General features: G+C 41.9%; 2 protein-coding genes across 2 annotated transcripts; one reads left to right on the forward strand and one right to left on the reverse strand.

Moving 5' to 3' along the window:
* Positions 1-34: 34 nt before the first annotated feature.
* Positions 35-5,755, reverse strand: dclre1a (DNA cross-link repair 1A (PSO2 homolog, S. cerevisiae)). Its single transcript, XM_031843551.1, has 7 exons — positions 5,180-5,755; positions 3,276-4,610; positions 3,048-3,181; positions 1,857-1,975; positions 1,408-1,551; positions 1,030-1,175; positions 35-304 (listed from the first exon to the last, which is right to left on the reverse strand). The coding sequence occupies exons 1-7, from the start codon at positions 5,508-5,510 to the stop codon at positions 105-107; spliced, it is 2,409 nt and encodes an 802-aa protein (XP_031699411.1). The 5' UTR covers positions 5,511-5,755; the 3' UTR covers positions 35-104.
* A 249-nt stretch (positions 5,756-6,004) lies between these two features.
* On the forward strand, positions 6,005-19,202 carry nhlrc2 (NHL repeat containing 2). The gene is made up of 12 exons (XM_031843553.1): positions 6,005-6,180; positions 7,894-8,046; positions 10,083-10,132; positions 10,635-11,040; positions 11,951-12,072; positions 12,160-12,289; positions 13,906-13,999; positions 14,176-14,407; positions 15,634-15,756; positions 15,947-16,156; positions 16,361-16,574; positions 18,141-19,202. The coding sequence occupies exons 1-12, from the start codon at positions 6,018-6,020 to the stop codon at positions 18,401-18,403; spliced, it is 2,160 nt and encodes a 719-aa protein (XP_031699413.1). The 5' UTR covers positions 6,005-6,017; the 3' UTR covers positions 18,404-19,202.
* The last annotated feature ends 232 nt before the right edge of the window (positions 19,203-19,434 follow it).

Below are 19,434 nucleotides of genomic sequence, written 5' to 3' on the forward strand. Positions count from 1 at the left end.
AACCGTCAAACCCAAATACATGAACTTATATGCAGTGAATAAATATAGAAACGCCCTGGGGGACATGGTCTGACGACATACGTCTGCTCGTGGTTTTACTCTAATCACTGGTGTACTTTGTTTCTTAACAATGAGACTGCTGCACCTACTTTGAAGGAGAGCTGCATCATGGGCAGCACATGGACCTGGGCTGCCTTCCAGTCGGTGGTGATACATTGCCTGACTTGCTCCGACTCCAGACAGCACATGGTGTTGTGTTTGTCTCGAGAGAGACACACTTTAGAGCCCAGGACCTCTGCCAGAGCTACGAATGAAGCAGAACAAGGTCCGCGTAAAAACAAGGAATGTGGGCTATTCAGCCTTTTCATTGTAAGACTTCGTGTGTACGTGCAGTTAAGAGCGCCGCACCAACAATGTGTACATTATATTTCAGGATAAAGTTTACTTTCTCCAAAGCAAGAAAAAAACACTTGTATTACTATTAGGTTTAGGAACACATTTAGTTTGTATCCAACAGTTTGTGCTGGTGGTAAGGACATACTTTCTGACACGTCGCAGAAATATCACTAGAATTAAATGAATAAATTACCATGTCATTTTCAGTAATATTATAAGTCATGAGAAAACATTTCATTCATCATTAACCTGTCAAATCAGCAGACTGATGTTGAATAATGGGCCCCAGGGCCTCTGTCAGGACGTGTGTGTGTGTGTGTTTTCCTTTTAGTTTATTCCTCCTGGGTGCTTTCCTAGTTCTTACGTCTCAGGGAGCTAGATGAATGAACGGCTTTGGTATTTAGTAAGGAACATGGAAGGAAGGATGGATAAATTAACTATAAAGATTACATACTCCTTGATTTATGAAAACGTTTAAGAACGCCAAATATGTCGTTAGATGAGGCATCTTTCAAATTCCTTAAAAACATAATGATAACATTTTAGGAGATACAAGCAGCAACAAAAGATAAAAACAACATGCTTTCAGAATTTCCCTCACAATTCCGAGTACAATTTCGACTAAACACTCACCCAGAAAGACCTTCTCTTTTCCCACGGAGTAGGATCCACACACCACAAGTGTTCGTGGGTTGAGCGTCACCCGCTCAAAGGCTGTGTTGACCGCAAAGTTGATGGCCTCTTGCTGTCTGGGGAAGGTGTACTCAGGGCTGCAGTAGCTAAACAAATACAAGAGCTTACATTCAAAAATCGCATATTCCGGCTTCTGCATCACTTTTACGGAGTTCCTTGCTTGAGAGGATCAAGGCCATGAACTGAGAACAACGTGTGCGTGTTTTAGGTAATATTGATCCATACAACAAAACCAGAATGGTCACATATACAGAGCAGCACAATGAAACCATTCAGTGGCCCCACTGGCTTATTCAATGTCGACAGACGGGGACTAACGTGGTGTCCAAGTAGAGCGTCTGCACCCTGCATCCGAGTAATTCAGGGTAGGTCTCCATTGAGGGATCGGCTCTGAAGTCTCCGGTGTGGAGGACTGTCTGTCCATCGGGCAGGAAGAAGAGCAGCATGGCAGCTCCTGGACAACTGACAGAAAATTAAAGGAGATACAAACTGTGTGATGAACTAGCATAAGCATCTTCCAAGAAGCTTTGACTGTCAAGGAAAGTGTGGTCAGTAACGCAGGTATACTAGTAGTGACTGGCTCACATCAGTTGGTATAATTAGGTTAGAATTAAAAAAAAATGCTGTAAACTTTCAGAAAAAAATCGGTTTCCCTAAATAACGAATATCAGTATTCCTCAGTGAAACTATGTAGGCAGTTGGTTTAGAGCTGTCTGACTTTGGGATCGGTGTCAGTGGCCGATGGTGGCGTCAGGTTGATCACTCACTGGTTGGCTTCCAGCAGGATGACGGCGATTCCCTTGACGGTGACCCGGGTGTTCATGGGGAGGATGTGGACATACTGCTCAGCCACCCGCAGTTTGCTCTTCACCAGGTTCCCTGTAATCTGAGCAGGCGAGGCAGCCGTCAGTCAACGTGACTCGACAACGGCCACAAAAGCTAGAAAAACCTGAATGCTAAATTGGATTTTTCTGGGCTATGACCCACCTAGCGTCCAAGTTGAATTTATGTGACCTCCCAAATAAACAAAATCCCAAGATAGCACACACTGATCAATCATGACCCATTTGACGGGAGAATTGACATCCAGCTTCTTTCACCGATACCTTTTATTCTGGATACCATCTATTGGGGTATTCATTAGTTTCAGAGGTACATTCCTAAATACCCCAGTAAGATAACTAAAACAACAGCAATGCCATAAGTATCATACTGTAAACAAATTACATTTCTAGTTTGAACGAGACAGAAGTTTAAAGTCTGAATTAAAAATCTTTACTTGTTTTGCTACACACCTCAATTCATTCAGTCTGTTGCTTAATTGATGCACCACAACTGGATTTGCACAGTGACAACAAATAAAAGTTATAAAGTTATAAACGGAAAGACAAACGGACCCAGAAAAAACTGAATGTCCTGGATGTAAAGTGTTTTTATCTAAAACGGTGTATAAAAACAAAAAACACAAAAAGTCTTTAAATTTCAATCAACTCCAATATGGTCAGAGTCACTGGCTGATTGGTATTCAAAACTGCAAGCTCGTTTTCCATTACTGAGTCCATGCAGTGCAGTGAGATAAGAAATGGATCAGGCATTTACTCTATGGAAGAGAGCATCGAGGAAGCTTTTTAATGGAATGCATTTAAAAAAAACAAAAAGAAGCTTTGTGAATGAATTTCTTCCAAAGTATTCGAGGACAAAAAGGCTTCTGGAGGAGAGACCTGCCATTTATTAACGACACAAAACAGACTTTCTCTGTATGAAGTATAAAAATATTGAGTTTGTGTGTGATGCCGTTTCAGCGGTGGACTTAAATGGAATCATAACTGTTTCATATAAAAACTGCCACAGTCTAGAGAAAGTAATAAAGTAAAAATAATATAGTAAAGTAATTGACTTTATGGCTATTTGATGCACAGCTCAACTAGAAGTCATAAGACAACCAATGCCTGACTTACTCTGTTACAGTAGATGGGAAATGTGGACTTTGTGGTCAAACCTCCGTAGTGGTCCGAGTGGAAATGTGTTAGGAAGTAGGCAGTGATGCCCTGGACCTCTCCATAGTGAAAGGCATCTATGACAAACTTTGTGCCTGAGAAAAATACAATTTAGCATAATTTTAGATAACAAAACACAAAATAATTAAAATGTATGCAGCGATAAATGAGGTATAGTCCCTCGCTGACCTGGAATCTTCTTGTAGAAAGGACAACGTGATGACTCCACTTCTCCAGCGGTGCTCCCTCTGTTCCATCTTCCTCCTCCTCCTCCTCCTCCTCCTCCTCCTCTCCATCCTCTCCATCCTCTGGTCCTACCTTTCCCTGCATCTCTATTATCTCCAGTCACTGCGCCCTGTGAGGAATCAGCGGTTGTGTCAGCCCCACTTTTTCTTTGCCTCTCTCTCCTCTGTACTGGAACAGTGCTGAGTTCATTTGGTCCACTCTCAGACACTTTCTCCTTCTCCTTGAGGGGTTTGAGGCCAAAAAACACCCCAATGTCCGTCTGCTTCAGACAGGCGGCCTGACCAGTCTTGATCTGAACCTTCTGTGGCGACATGGTTGTTTGAGATCTCTGGACAATGGAGGCTTGTGATGAAGGCCCTGGAATACTGCCGTCATTCGAGTTCTTTAAAGGCAGGCTATCTGAGCTTAAAAGAGTTTCTCTCAGGCGCTCTAACACAATACTTTGAGGAGACTGAATGCTGCGTTTACGTGGACCGATGGCACTGGTAGATTCACCGCGAGCTTCTTCTTCACCAACTCGGTTTTCAGCAACTGTGGCGGCAGCTGGCTGATTAGTGGTAACTGAATGCAGCTGGGTGTTTGAGGACGCCGGCTCCTTCACCTGCACATTATTAGTTTCCAAATTATCTATAAAGTCAGTGAGGATCTCATCGTCACTCGAGAAACCGTCACTTAACAGCACCATCGAGTTTTCAGCCACATTTTCAAATGCATCTTTCTTAAAAAGTGCTTTGTGACATTCACTATTACTGACTTCAGTCTCCGCAGGGAATTCAGAAAGAGGAGAGTAGGATATTGCATCATCGTTCACAGATTCACTTTTGGGGGAACCTTCACAAGCTTGTCTTCCACTCTCTGCCTTGACAGGAGTGGATGAAAGCTCTGTTCTACTTTCTTGGGAAGAACTGATAGACGTTTGGCCTTTAGTGGAGGGCGACCAGCCTTTCTTTTTCTTAAAATCCTCTGGGCCAGGTGAGCGCAGTAGCAGAAGTCCATTTGTAAGTTTAGATGGAGGCGTTCCAATGTGATTACGGGGAGGGGAGATGCTACGATTGGATAAGGCAGAAAGACTGAGAGCACTTCCCTGTGAAGTCTCTAAAATAGAGCCATCCACCTCACTGTTTATCAGTCCTGGGGCACAACTGAGTGTTTCTGCCTGCTGGGACAGACTGCGGAGGGCTGTGTCACTGTTTGCTCGACTATGGGCCAGGAGGGTGTGGTTGAATTTCTTATAATGGGTTGGAATGGCGGAGAAGCACTGAAGGCCATTTGGACATTCTGTGCAAACAGATAAAACATGTAGAAATTAGGCTCATCAGCATTGTACAAAAAGATAATTATTCAAAAGCACAGTCTACATTCAAAATACAGACATTCGAAGACTTTGAGGTTCAGATTACATGGTAAAGATGTTATTTAATCGGGCTTGTTGGATGTTGTGTGCATGAAAGATATGCGCATTTACCAATAAGGGAGAATCTGATGCCATGTTCATGTCATTACTCCAATGACCAGTTTCTGGCTTGTAAATAATGTTCTCAACATCCAGGTTGTAATCATGACTGAGTACTCAATTTCATTATTTTTGATAATACCTGAAAGGCAAACAAATATGGATGCCTCACATCAGCCAAAGTCCACCATTCACGGTCATTCAAACAAAGTTGAATGAATTTTGAGCTACACTGTCAATGTTTTAAGCCTCACACGACCAACTCTGCAAATATTTATAATTTCCTTGATTGACAGTGACACCATATGTCCACCTGAATACAGGATGACAGGTGTGCAAATGAGGGCTTGTGTGTTTACATAAAGTATATATGAAGAAGTATGGATGTCTGTACCTTTGCACGAGTCCCTGGAGGTGTCAAGACATTCAGCAACATGCCATCTTTGAGTCTGTACCACCAAAATGGAAAAGGGCATCTGACACATGGGGCAAAAGTCTCCAGAGGAAGGTCCCTCAGCAGCATTGTCTGGTTGCACTGTATCACTAGTAGATGATGACTTTGAGGGAATATCAGGTGACTTGACCGGGACAGAAGCGTCTCTCTTGGAGGTTTTTCTCACAGTACATCTTCTTTTAGTCACAGCGGGTGGTTCGTGTCTCTTCTTTTTCTTCTCGAGAGGTTTATATTCCCAAATGTCATTTTCAGAGTCGTCCTTCTGTGACATTTGGAGCAAAAGAAAGCGGTAACGTTACCAAAAGTAAGTGTTTGCTAACATCGCGCGGTTGCCGAAATTAATAAACGTCACAGTACATGAACGGCTACTGTAGATTACGTACAACTGCGGGGATACTTTCCGTTGCAAAAAAATAGTTTCCCCATGATTAGTAATTACGATATTGAGCGTGTGTAGCTGTAGCTACATGCGGTGTGGTCCGCTATAACAAGTTAGGGCTTACCGCCACAGGACAACAATGAATGTAGTAGAAACAACTGGAGACACAGAACAGCACATTCGACATATTTCACAAAACAAAGCATTTGGTCTTTTAAAAAAAAAAACGAGTAAAATGTATTTTCAATGAAAAGTCATTCAGTTAAATGTAAATTACAATTCAGATAAAAAGCCTTCTGAATAACAATATTCTTTTATTTTTACTGTTTTGACGAAACCAACGGTAAGAATCTTCGGTGTGAGTTTACCTAGCAGAGGCTGGTTGTTGTCGCTTGAAACATGGCGTCCCAGTGCAGCCTCTCTACCTTATTTCCTATCCAAAGTGAGCTGGATTGCGCCCTAGATGACGCCACGACTGAACAAGAGAAAGAAGATCTTGTCAAAGAGTATTTGAACAAACTAGACGAAAGAGAGGATCTGAAGATACCCGATTTCCAGACAGGTTAGACCACGTTACAGCTCTAGTTGTCATAGTTGCTCTACAGTTTGACTTGAGTTTGCGGACATGCCATTACAGGACCCGACTTCTTCATACGGTTTGAAAACTGTTTGGTCAGAGTTTACTCTCACATCTACTCCCAAAACAGCTGACTGTTCACAAAGGCATTGACTGGTGACACAGTCAGCCAGAGAACAGCAACACAAACTAATTCCGAATCATAATAACAGCTGCTTTGTAGGTTCAACTTTTTGTTTTAAGTGCAATGCTTCCTGTGGTGCGTTTTTTTGCAAATATATCAGCTGTGCAAGAGCTTGTAGCAGTCAATGTGTCTAATGGATGCCTTCATTCGAGTTTCTGTTTTATAACAATAAGTATGGCATCATCAGGAAACCTCAAATCTACATATAGCAATGCGTTATGTTTCCTTTCCTTTTCTCTGCTTTTGTATTTGTCCTCCTCTGGGCTTTATTGAACATGCTTCACTGTATAACCTTCATGCTGCTGCCAGGATTAGAAACACATCAAATACTTCTGGTGTCAACCCTGCAGTTAGTTCCTCTGTTGAGGTTTGCGGTGTGTTGGCAATGTCACACCACACCAGTAGATGGGGATCTACAGCAGAACATCAAACGGGAGAATTAACATGGCTGTACGGGATCTTAACAGTTCATAGCTCATTTTTAAACTGCAAAACAAACACAAGTTTTAAATGTTTGTCTCTATATTTTGCCAATTTGGGATTTATAGTTTTGAGGTTTGACAAGGGGGCACGACAGCAAAAAGGTGTTGCTTACCTGGATAAGAGAAAGTGTATTGAAAGTCTTTTTTGGGGGATTAATTCGACAAGTGGTCAAAACACTTCATAACGTTTTCTTTTTGTGACTGTGTACTTGACCCATTCATAATAGTATTGTGCGTGAATGTATCCAATATCTTTCCTTTTGCATGGTCAAAGAGACATTTGCCATTTGTAACTATTATCTACATTTTCCTTGATGCCATAATTTCTTTACTTTACTTTAAATGAATACCAGCCAAGTTTTAGACCACACAAATAAGAAAGGATTTGTGAGATGAGATGTGTTGAGACTTTGAAATCAGAACCAATTATTCTTATTCCTACTTGATCTGTGCTTGCATCATTCTTAAAGCTGGAAAAAAAAGAGGAGTAACCCTTTTTTAACCCTTTGTTTAACCAGGGCAAGTGCTACTGTGATTAAGAAATGTTCTTTCTATTGAGACATTGTAAAGTTAAGCAGCAGCACAAGTAAAACAATGACTTTCCAAAAGGCTTAAAAAGTTAATGTGGAGGGTAGAGTATGATTTCCAGGTACGTCAGGCTGGATTTTGGTGTTTTAAAATACAAAAGTAAATGCATTAATCCAAGCTTGTGAGTGGAGTGTGACAAACGTTATCAGACAATCGAGAGTGCATGCAAGGTAAGTGTAAAAAAAAAACTTATCAGACACAATCTAGATCTACAGAAATTCATTTTTTTGGGCGCTTAATAGCTACACAACACCTCTGACGCTTCGAGCACTTCCAAGTCCATGCTTTGATCCATCAACTTGTATTCCATATGACATAAATGCAATCAGAGCAGACAGATATACCAGTACAGTGATAAGCAGTGTGAAGCATTTGCCTGTGCTGTGACTTAAAAAATGATTAATGAGACGACCGCATCATTTTCCACTCTGTGGTTTGCTCCAGGCTTGGAATGGCTGAACACGGAGGGGCCTCTGTCTTTGAACAAGGAGCTGTCTGGTAAAGTGGTGCTGCTGGACTTCTTTACTTACTGCTGCATCAACTGCATGCACATCCTGCCTGACCTGCACCATCTAGAGAAGAAGCACTCTGCCAAAGGTATGGACTTTAAAGCAGCAGTACACATGGGTGTCTTGATCCTAAAGGGGTGGAGGTGTATGGTAACAATGCCATGTCTCACACTTTTGTAGAGCTTATTTACTGTAAAAAATATTACATTTTACATAGAAATTAACCTTTTATGATGTGGGAATATAGGACAATGCACCCCAAGTAGACTACTTATCGTCCTCCCACTATTAAAATTAAGCAGAATCAGGGACTATTTTCAGCCACGGATTAATAGACATCTGGTGCTCCAGTGAATATTTTCGACACAAAGACTGTGTGTGTGTGTGTGTGTGTGTGTGTGTGTGTGTGTGTGTGTGTGTGTGGGATTGACTCAAAATAGACTACAGTATCCATGTTCATGGTGATCAGTGCAACAGTGTGTCTCATCGGTGTGTTTCTAAAGGTATGACGCCTTTTGTGGCTCCAAAAGGAACCACACAAAATCTGGTGACAAAAACAAATGTCACTTAAATCAGCGTCAGTTGGCGGCGAAAAGTACGAGTTCTATCATGCGTCGTACAGCATCACGGGAACATGTGTCACTGGGGCGGAGAAGCTGTCGTGCATCAGCTCGACTTCTCTCCTCTTCTTGCCCGAGTGCATGAGGACCCTTATCTCAGATGTGAAGAGAAAGTAACCAAACATATTTCCACGCTGCAGTGGACAGGTCCCATAATTGCAGTTAGCTGTGTGGCTATTTTTATAGCCACTCCATGTACAGCATAACCACATCCGACTGACTCTTGTCATCCTTCTGGCCCTTCGAGGGATCATCTGACGAAGCCGTGCAGCTTGAAATTCAGTTGTGAGCCAGGCGGGACCCGGAGCACGCACACACACACACACACGCACACACTGCAGTGCCACCTCACATTATCGGCCTCGCCTTATCTTTGGCACTGCTATGAGTACATTCTGTTTGCTGCTCTGGTCAGTGAGGTGTGGGAGCCACCCTGTCCAGTCACTCCCACAGTCCCCCCCCCCCCCCCCCCCCCCCCCCCCCCCCCCACCCCTCCCACTCATCATCACTGCAATCTGTGCTGCTGCTATACTGCTTGGCGGGGGCCATGGGTGATGAAATCCACTGCAGAGGGTGTGAGTTTGAAGGTTTGGAATTGTTTGCGTTTACGTCTGTCGAGGGCGGCTCGATGATGTGAGTTAAATGTAGAAGAAATGTCCAATTGAGTCCATTTAAGGAGGATGGAGAAGTTCTCTCTGCCTCATTGTCATTGGAAGTGAAATCTGAATTACAATTTAAAAAACTGTTTTGTGTGACAACAAACAAACCCACTTACCGTGAATATATTGTATGCCTGTTAATTATGAGGATGAACTTATTTCAAATAGTTTTTCACAACTGAATTATGCATTTTATTTGCCCATTTGAGGACCACAGTGCATATGAGCATGTACTGCATTTGAGACTGTGCCTCAGGATGACATGAGTACAAAAGTGTTTCAATAGAGAGTCCCACACTAATTAAGAAACTTATCGGGACATCTGTTTTGTAAGACCACCTCTGTACACATTTTTCTACCAAAAAAAGTGTGTTCATAAGAGCCTCACAAAGCCGTTCAGTTGCATAACATTCATCCTTGTCATAAGCCACACACGCCAACCAATCCCTGTCATTCTCCGTTCAATACAGATAGAGTTACTAGTCTTTGATGACTGAACTCATCGAGATAAACATTTACAGCCTTGAGGCGCCGAAACATTTCTAGGAATCTCGCTGAGACCTACATTATATATAATACTGGAGGGTCACTGACTTAATAACAAAGTTTAGAATCACATCCGTTTCCCTCCCTCTCCCCAATTCTCTTAATTACACACATCTGTGCGTTGGAGGTTTGTGTCTTTGTGACAAACACACTAATTGACAGGCTTTGTGCTTTTTTTTTGAGGGAATGAAGCTTAGTGATATGTCCTATACATTTGGAAATGGACAGTTTTGATTGTGAGCGCGTCAAACCACTGACTGTACTGTGTTGTTTTTGACTCTGTTTAATCTCCCTCTCAGATGGATTGGTTGTTGTTGGTGTGCACTCAGCTAAATTCCCCAATGAAAAGGTAAGTGATTTTCATTGTTTATCAGCATTTATTGTTTTGAGTTGGCTGGTCTGCTTGTGCGGCATTTACTCATTTATGTGTCATTTTGAGTATGATGGGAGACAACATAGAGCACTCTTTCGCCAGGCAAAATCAAAGCATCAATCTGTAATGTTTTACCAGCATGAGATATCAGACGATATCTATCAGAATTATCACATCTAAAAGCATTATTGTTATTGGTTTAAGACCAGAAAACATGCTTGGATCTCCAGAAAATCCTCGTGATCCTGTCAATCTCTCTTCTCTTTTATTTCGCTGATGCTTTCTTTCATACACGATAGTGTACATAGGACTTTTTGGTCAGGTAAACAAGCACTTTGAATATGTCCCCTTGAGTGCTTGGAAATTGGATGGGAAATACTTTATTATAACTATAGTTCATTAATGAATGCTCTTACATTCAGCAACAGATTCACAGCTCTTCACTCATCTGTCTATGCTCGTCTCTGACCCGTCAAAGGTCCTGGACAACGTTCGCAGCGCCGTGCTCCGCTATGACATCTGCCATCCGGTGGTGAACGACAGCGAGGCGCACCTCTGGCATGAACTGGAGGTGTCCTGCTGGCCCACGCTGGTCTTACTGGGCCCACGTGGCAACCTGCTCTTCTCCCTGGTGGGCGAAGGCCACCGTGACAGGCTCATGCTTTTTACTGCCAGCGCCCTCCGTCACTACGGGGAGCAGGGTCTTCTGAAGACACACGCAGTGGGGATCAAGCTGTACCGAGACTCCCTGCCACCCAGTGTCCTGTCTTTCCCTGGGAAGGTGGCCGTGGACAGCGGCAAGAAAAGACTGGCCATAGCAGACACCGGACATCACCGAATTCTGGTGGTTTCCTCAGCTGGCCAGCTGTTACGTGTCATAGGAGGTAAGAATTATAAAACATATATGGTTAAAATTGCATAGGTGTGTTTGGTGGGACCTCAAGACATCATTTCTGAGTTGGTGGAGTGGATATTTAATTTGTAAAATACTAAAATGTGCCCATTGAAAGAAAAGATATACATTTTTCTGTTATATGTGCTAACTTAAGTGAGTTGTGGATCAAAAATAAGGTATTGGTTTTGTAATAAGGTTTGTGATGACTAGAATCTGTACAATAAAACAACATGTAGGCGTTATAGATGGTTCTAGATTACTCGCCTGCCTGAACAACCCTCAGAGCAGCTACATGGTGCACCGTTTTGTCCACCGACCAACAGAGAGGTTGGCAAAAGCAGGGACTAGTACACGCTAGGAGCTGGCACTGACCTGTGGACGAAATGAGGGGAAGAAATGCAGGATTTGTATTATTTTTGTAGGTTGATCCCACTCATCCCTAGAACAGTATGAAAAAGATGGCATTTATTTGGACAGAAAAATAGTTTTTCTTGTGTCTCACATCTTCCTGAGGAAATGTGTTCCATGAAGGAAGCACATTAAATTAAAAATGCCTCATTCATAAATTTAAATAATTAAGCCACTAACAGAAGTGACAGGCCGTTAGTGCTCCAGTAAATGGGCTGGCCTTGTACGTATCCTTCGATTTAATAATCATAAAATCATCCGTCATATTATATTATTTTTTCGACCAAAAGTTTAGGCCGGGAACATTAAAAATACCGTAATCCAACTCTTGGGTTTACTGAAAGAGTGCTTTTTTTTAAACTGGAATATGTGAGGAAGAATTAAAACTTGGCAGAAGCTTTTGTGCATAATGAATACAAAAAAAGATTTAACTTCTGGACTCGATATGAACTACAAGTGAGGCATTGGAGGCATTATCACTTCTGTCCAAGGGCCAAAAAGTGGAAGACAAGATGGTGACTTGTCCGAAGCTTCCTTTAACGCCCCTCAAGGTGTGGCCATTAAAGGGGAAGCTGTATACGTGGCCGACACAGAAAACCACCTGATCCGTAAGGTAGAGTCCCTAACTTTGTCTTTAAATTCAATCTGATTTCACCTGATGTTTATCCATACGTTCATGCCCGTCTTGTCTGTGCTTCAGATCGACCTGTTGGAGGGACGAGTCAGCACTCTAGCTGGAGTAGGAGCTCAGGGCACAGACAAAGAGGGGGGCTCAATGGGACCTCAGCAGCCCATCAGCTCTCCTTGGGATGTGACTCTTGGCACCGCCGGTGAGTGTTGTGCTGCAGTCAGACCGGAACTTGAAACGTGAAAGGTGTGATCACATCTTTACAGGAATTGTTTGCAACTTAGCATATTTAGTGGATAATTAGAGTGCGCCAAAAACTTGCAATCAGTTGAAGAAATCATACTTAACGTTTAGGGATCACAGGATAATTAACTTATTGGAAGAGAATGTTGAATCTATAGCATGTCATTCGTTGGGGATACTAAGTTCTACTGAATCATTTTGAGGACAAAAATCAATACTGAGTCGAAACTATGCAAGTCACAAACTGTAAAATACCTGACAAGGTCTTTTATATTCTCTCAAAGTAATCTAAACCTCCACTTTAAAATCAAAGCTCAGTCCCTCGAGATGCTTTTCTGTTATTATTGTTGCCTTGGGCATTCAGAGTTTATAATATGTGTCACACGGTGCGCTTTTTTCATCAGAGCAGAAAGCTTTTTTAACTCGTCTGAATCTCTCAGACCTTCTGTCTCTGAGTATGAGTGTGTTGCCATCAGGCCTTATTGTCTGTTCGCATTGCAGATTCAAGATCAGACAGCAGACAAGTGTTGCGAGACACAGAGATGCCCCTACCAAATTATGAACACGCCTTTCAGTTGGTACTGTGTGTTGTGTTGGCGGAATCATTTTGTTCGTCTAATATGCATAGCCTTAGACTTATTTTTTGTTGTTATTATTATCATTCCAAAAGTTTTATGAATTTCTTTACATTTGTCTCTTTAGGATCATACTACAGGCCCTCATTAGCAAGATATTTATTTGTTGAAAAATGCTGTTTTAAAATGTGACAAATGACTTTATTAACAATTAACAACGCAGAATTGCTTAATTTTTCCCATTTTATAAATACATAAAATAATAGTATTGAAAAATCTAAAGAAATATTAATCACGCTCATGTGAATTTAAAGTATTAATTCCATTCAAATTTTAGGGCCATTAGTGCAAATATTCTATTATTGCACACAGCCTGTAAGCAAGAGGTAATCAGTGACAGTCACATTTTCTGCACAGCTTGATGGATGACACAACCTGCTGGTTTGCACATCACCACATGATCTGAAGATGCGATATCAGACCTTTAACTCCACGAACATTGTCCTCTGGGAGTACATCCAAACACTCATTGCATATTCATGATTTATCCGCCATGTGCATGAATAATTCAATTGACCGAATCAAGAGGACCCTACACCTTTTGAACTGAAAAGTAACAACAGTGACATTGTTGCTGTGAGTCGGGAGCCGGAGCCGTCAGATGTTCCTGACAGTCCGCCAGATGTGATCAAGAAGGTCGGAGCTCTGCGCGGCATTAAAAATGCAACTCTCTGTAAAGGTTGTGTGTTTATCACAGTGACAGTATTGTCTCTGCTGAGCGCATCCGAGGCAGCATATGGTCTTTGTCAGACAGGCGGCCGTCACTTAAACCTGCATAGCTGCAAAGTAAAAGACTTTTCACCTTGTAGGATGAATATTAGCACCACCTCTGGGTGATATTGTGGGTGACTGGCAGACAGCCAAAAGCAGAGACACAAGTTCCCCGGTTCTCAGCTCAAAAGAGTGTGTTTGTGTGTGCGCGTTTCATTTGTGTGTGTAGGCGGTGCTGAAGGTAACGTGCTGTGGATAGCCATGGCAGGGACCCACCAGATCTGGGCTTTGTTCCTAGCAGATGGGAAACTGCCCAAAGGAAGGTGAGAGACTGGTGCATCACCACCATGGCCACTTGGCAGCAGCCACCCTTCTAAGCCACTCATAACTCTTCTTGAAGTATAAAAAGAATTGAAAGCAAATGAAAATGTTGAGCGGTCAAATGAACTCTACCCAGCAATGCGTTGAAGTGTCATTTTTCTTCTATTTTACAACATAGCGAGTCCAAGGCAGGAACGTGCGTGCGATGGGCAGGCAGCGGCCACGAGGAGAACCGAAACAACTCGTACCCCCACAAGGCCGGCTTTGCACAGCCTTCGGGCCTGGCTTCAGCCCCAGAGGAGCCCTGGGGCTGCCTGTATGTGGCCGACAGCGAAAGCAGCACCATCCGCACGCTGGCACTGAAGGACGGAGCCGTCAAGTTGCTGGTCGGAGGAGAGAGAGATCCACTGGTGGGTGTGCAACAGTTGATGGATGGATGACTGGATGGTGGATGAATTTGTAACTGGATGAATGGATTTTTGAACATTATTTCTTTTTTTCTTCTTTTGGATACCTTTTGGTTTATTTGGTTACATTATTATGGGTCGTTTATGACAACTACTTATGCACAAACCAGCCTGAGAGAGCAAAGCACTAAGTGAATCCCAAGTGGCTTTAATTATGTTTCCTTCCTCTTTCCCTTTTGATTATTTAAGGTCCATAAATTATCTTTGACCTTGTTAGGATAATTTCTGACCATTTTAGTGTTTTTTGTAAAGGAGAATTTATTATTTAATAATATTTAAAGGGACAGTTCACCCCAAAATCAAAAATATATAGTTTTCCTCTACCGTAGTGCTATTTATCCAACCTAGATGTCTTCTCTCAAATATAATGGGACTAGATGGTACTCGACTTGCAGTGCTCAAAGTGCCAAAATAATGAATTTGATAAACTCACCAGCAATGTCTCTTTCTAGAAAACTAGAGACCATCTTGCAATGGGATTACCAGCCGCAACGCCAAAGCGGGCCGGATGCGTAAAGTGGCCAATTGCCCTTTCCACACATTTTTTTGAATCCCTCCCAATTTCTCACAGATTGGTTGTCAGCAGGCTGTAATAGTAATGTATCTGTTTGGGTCATGTTGGCCTGGAATAATCTGAAGCACTAAGAACTGTTTTCACTTAATTAACCTTTTTCTCACTTTCAGAAAATGCATGAAAAAATGTTCCCCTTTGTCATTTTTTAATGACATTGAATATTTATGTTGTACTTTTCATTAAAACAACTCAAGAATGACTCATCTAACTATTTTTACCATAGTAACTAATGCGATTAATCTTTCTGCTGTTTTTTTTACAAATGTGATATATTAATTCTTGTCTTGCTGCTCATATGAATTATTCAGAAACTTTTAAATCAACAGAGCCAATTTTTGCTTTCATGTTTTTATTTCAAGTGTTCTTCACTGATCATTTACAGCATGGGAAAGGCTTCAGCTTGGATTTAAAAAAAAGAAAGTCCTTTATCTTGATGGTTAAAAAGCCTGTTTTAAATCCAGTTAGAGGCAATTCATTGAGTTAGATTGGATACTTTGTTCTTTGACCCACGTTGAGCTTAGACATAGGGGTCACAAGTTGCAGTTTGGGCATTTGTATGTTTTCATATCTACTTTTGATCTCTTCTTTGAACCAGAACCTTTTTGCTTTCGGGGATGTCGACGGGAAAGGGGTGGATTCTAAGCTGCAGCATCCTCTCGGTGTTGCCTGGGCTCCTGAACAAAGCCTGCTCTATGTGGCCGACTCCTACAACCACAAGGTAACTGTTGCACGTTGCAAGGCTAAAGTTCAAAGATGTAGCATGCTCACATTTGATGCCTCTGCCATCATAATGGGGTCCTTAAGGTTGTTGAGTGGATACACAAAGAGTGTGTGTGTCTTTTGATCGAAAACAAACCCCACATGACTTTTGTTTGATTGTATCTATGTGCCTGGGTGATTATGTTCAGATCAAGGTGGTGGATCCAAAGGTGAAGCAGTGTAGCACACTAGCAGGGACCGGAAAGGTTGGAGATACTCTGGGCCCTGAATTTAACAAATCCTGCTTCAATGAACCCGGAGGAATCTGTGTTGGCGACGGCGGCAAGCTTCTCTACGTGGCCGATACCAACAACCACCAAGTCAAAGTTCTGGACCTGTCCTCCAAGACTGTTTCACTGGTGAGACCTGTGTGTGTATGTGTGTAAGAGAAGCTCACTTCCAACCATAATAAAGCATGTGTCTGTCCACCTGCATGTAGTTAATCTATCCCAAAAGCTAGAATCGTTTGGATATGAGGTGACTAAAGAATGGCATTGCAAGTGTTGATCGCTTTCTCCTTGCTCCTCTTTAATCCAAAACATCCAAAACTCTCTCCTGTCCAGTTCCCCATTTCTACGGACTGCACAGATTCAGTGCCTTCAAAGCCTTCTGGTCCTACCAAAGCCCCCACGCTGCCTAAATCAGCTGCCAGGAGAGAAATGCCAGCAGTGGCAGTGTCGGCAGGTCAGACTCTTGTCATGTCACTCACCCTGTCGCTTCCAGAAGGAACCAAGCTCACGGAAGAGGCCCCCAGCTGCTGGGCCCTCTCAGCTGAGGGTGAGACGGAGTTCAGTCATTGTTACTAATGCCATGCAATGTAAACGTTTCATTCAGATTCATCATACATTTGACTTCATATCCGCATAAAGAAATCAGGGTAGAGTCAGAGTTGCAACTCAAACTTGTTCTCTACATTTGTGATGACCCTGTTCTGGATGTGAGCCTCTTAACTTCTCCTTCTCTGCTTTATTTTGGTCTGTGAACCATGATTCTGTCAAAAACGTAATGGAAGTGAACGATTCTTAACCTTTGTGTTACTTTCACTGCACAACAAGTAGATCCCTCACCTGGGATTTACAGTTCTCAGCTGAGGGATGGAGGAATATTTAGATCAGTCTGGGACTCTTTCAAAGCACTAGAGCGGTTTCACACGGCACAGACAATATATAATACTATTCAAAATGTGTTTTTCAATGTTTTCAATTTGTAGTCGACAGTATTCTGACCCTAGCACCGAGTGTGAAGGGATTTGAGATATCATGTTAGTAACGGGTGATGGTCCATGCATTCGGTTTAGAACAAAAGTGTTTCCATCATTGTGAGCGGTGCAGCGTGCAGTCGGCGATATCAGCAGGCTATTTTTAGAACATTTCGATAAGACGACATGCCTTGGTTCACATAATTAGCTACCAGGCTATGTTACGTGATCCTCCGCTGTCCGATTATACCCGGTCTAGACTTATGCTGATCAGATCAGAGCAGAGGCAGGAATTTTAATGGATAAAGTTGGAAGTGCACGGCGGATTTAAATTGTTTTTTTTTGTAGCTTTTAGAAATGGCTGCCCTGGGACCTCATGTTAGGCATCAGCATCATTAATCACTGCTGGCATGGATTTTGACGGTCTCTCTGGCATAATATTTTCTCACAGTCAAAAGTTCTAGCCTTTCCTTTTCGACTTTCATTTATCATTCATGGGGTCACGTCTCGTTCGATGTGTATTTGTTTCTAAAAATATCCCCCGTGTTTCAGTAAATTCATGTCCTCAGCCTCAATCCGTCTGATTCAGTCATGTTATGAGAGGGGAATATTGTAGAGGACTCCATTTAACAGTGCTCAGACAATCTAGTACACCTTGCCATGCTCGACCATAAAGTTAGATTCCAGACAGACATTTTCATAAAGACACATCCGTCCTTTCAGGACATGGCACATTGGGACTGATCTGGGTCAAAGCTGAAGATTGATCTTGTTTAGTGGCAATGTCGGTCGGTCAACCACGTTGGTGCAGACTGATAAATCTCAACAACCATTGGAGGGATTGCCATTCGATTTTGTATCGATATTCATGCTCCTAATGACTGGTGATCTCTTAAACATTTATTCCAGCCCAAACATCTGGTCAACACTTGAGTTTGTCCTTTCGGTTTATGTTTGCTTAGTGCCAATTAGCAAAAGGTAGCATGCTGCTACGGTGTTGAGCATGTAGACATTATACCTGCTTAATATTAGCATGTTGGCATCTCTTCTGTGACTTTATCTGTTTCTTCTTTAGCCAGATTGTATCAGAATGTTGATTTTGTCACTTTGACAGACTACAAAATTCTGCTTCCTGTTTTTCACAGGTAACGAATGGCTGCTAGAAAGTCGTGTGGTTACTGGGGACATTGTGGATCTGTCGAAGCCCTTCTCCATCTCAACCAAAATTCCAGCTGTTATAAAGGATTTCAACGGCAATCCAAGCCTCACTTTGGGTGTATGGTTGTACTACTGTATGGAAACAGGTAACGCTTGTATGATGAAAGCAGCCTCCTTCACCCAGCCGCTTCAAATAAGTGGCAATCGTGGAGAGGAAGAAATCACTGTGGCGATGGCTCATGCCTTCTAAAACCTCTTGTCTGTCTTTGTCACAATAGTCCCAGAATCAACACTTTCTGTGGTGTTCAAACGGCATTATTACTCTTCAGCTCAGCTAACCCCAGCTCCTGTTTTGTTCATAATTCTGGGAGAAGAAAACACAGATTGTATCCAACTGTCACTTTTAACAAAAATGCTGCAAATCATACATATCTGATTTTTAGGTGTATTTCATTTCAAACTACTCAGAAGTCTCTTCTACGAAACATAATGCATCAGTGCTGTAATGCCCTTTACTGTGAGGGACAGTTATTGATAGGAATGCAAATAGTTGCATCCTCAGGCATGTAATAAAGGCTTTACAGCAAACACTGCAGCCTAAAAGTGAATATCTATATGATGGTATATTCATGCAAAAGAATCCTACAAGGACAGGCTGTACTGACTACCTGTAAGAAAACTGTCCACTTTAGTAATGTTTAATTTAAAAAGTACCGTCTTACTTGTGAAACAATGCACTGAATGTATGCAGAAAATAAAATACATTATGTGGATTCAATAAGAAACTAATTAAAGTGATCACTGACGGGTGTTGATGATGGTGTCAGAGGGGGCGAGAAAAATAAACAGATTATCATTTAATAATGTGGGGAATTAGAAATACTTTCAAATACTGAAACCTCTTTATAATTTTCATGTTTTCACCTGAACCACCAGATGGATGTGTATTTCAAAGACTTAACAGTTTACATTAAGGTATTGTGAACAAAATGTTTCCCCCACAACCTCCAATAATTCATTATTAAATGATTTATGCTCACAAACATTAATTAAGAGAGCTTTTTCTTTTCGTCCCATGAGTATATTACATTGTACGATTTTTTTTTTAAAGGAGCTGTTATCTGATTCAGACTCGGAGAAAGACGTTTTATTCTGCTTTTGCTGGCGTAAGCATAGCTTTTGAATGCTAATATTGAGTTATAAAGAGGAATAAAAGGACAGAAATGAGACTCGCGTCTTGAGAAGTTGACGAGACGTTATCTATGCAGAGACTGCCGATTT

Source organism: Anarrhichthys ocellatus, unplaced genomic scaffold, assembly GCF_004355925.1.
Source record: "Anarrhichthys ocellatus isolate YVR2014 unplaced genomic scaffold, GSC_Weel_1.0 scaffold4, whole genome shotgun sequence".
NCBI classification, from domain to species: Eukaryota; Metazoa; Chordata; class Actinopteri; order Perciformes; family Anarhichadidae; genus Anarrhichthys; species Anarrhichthys ocellatus.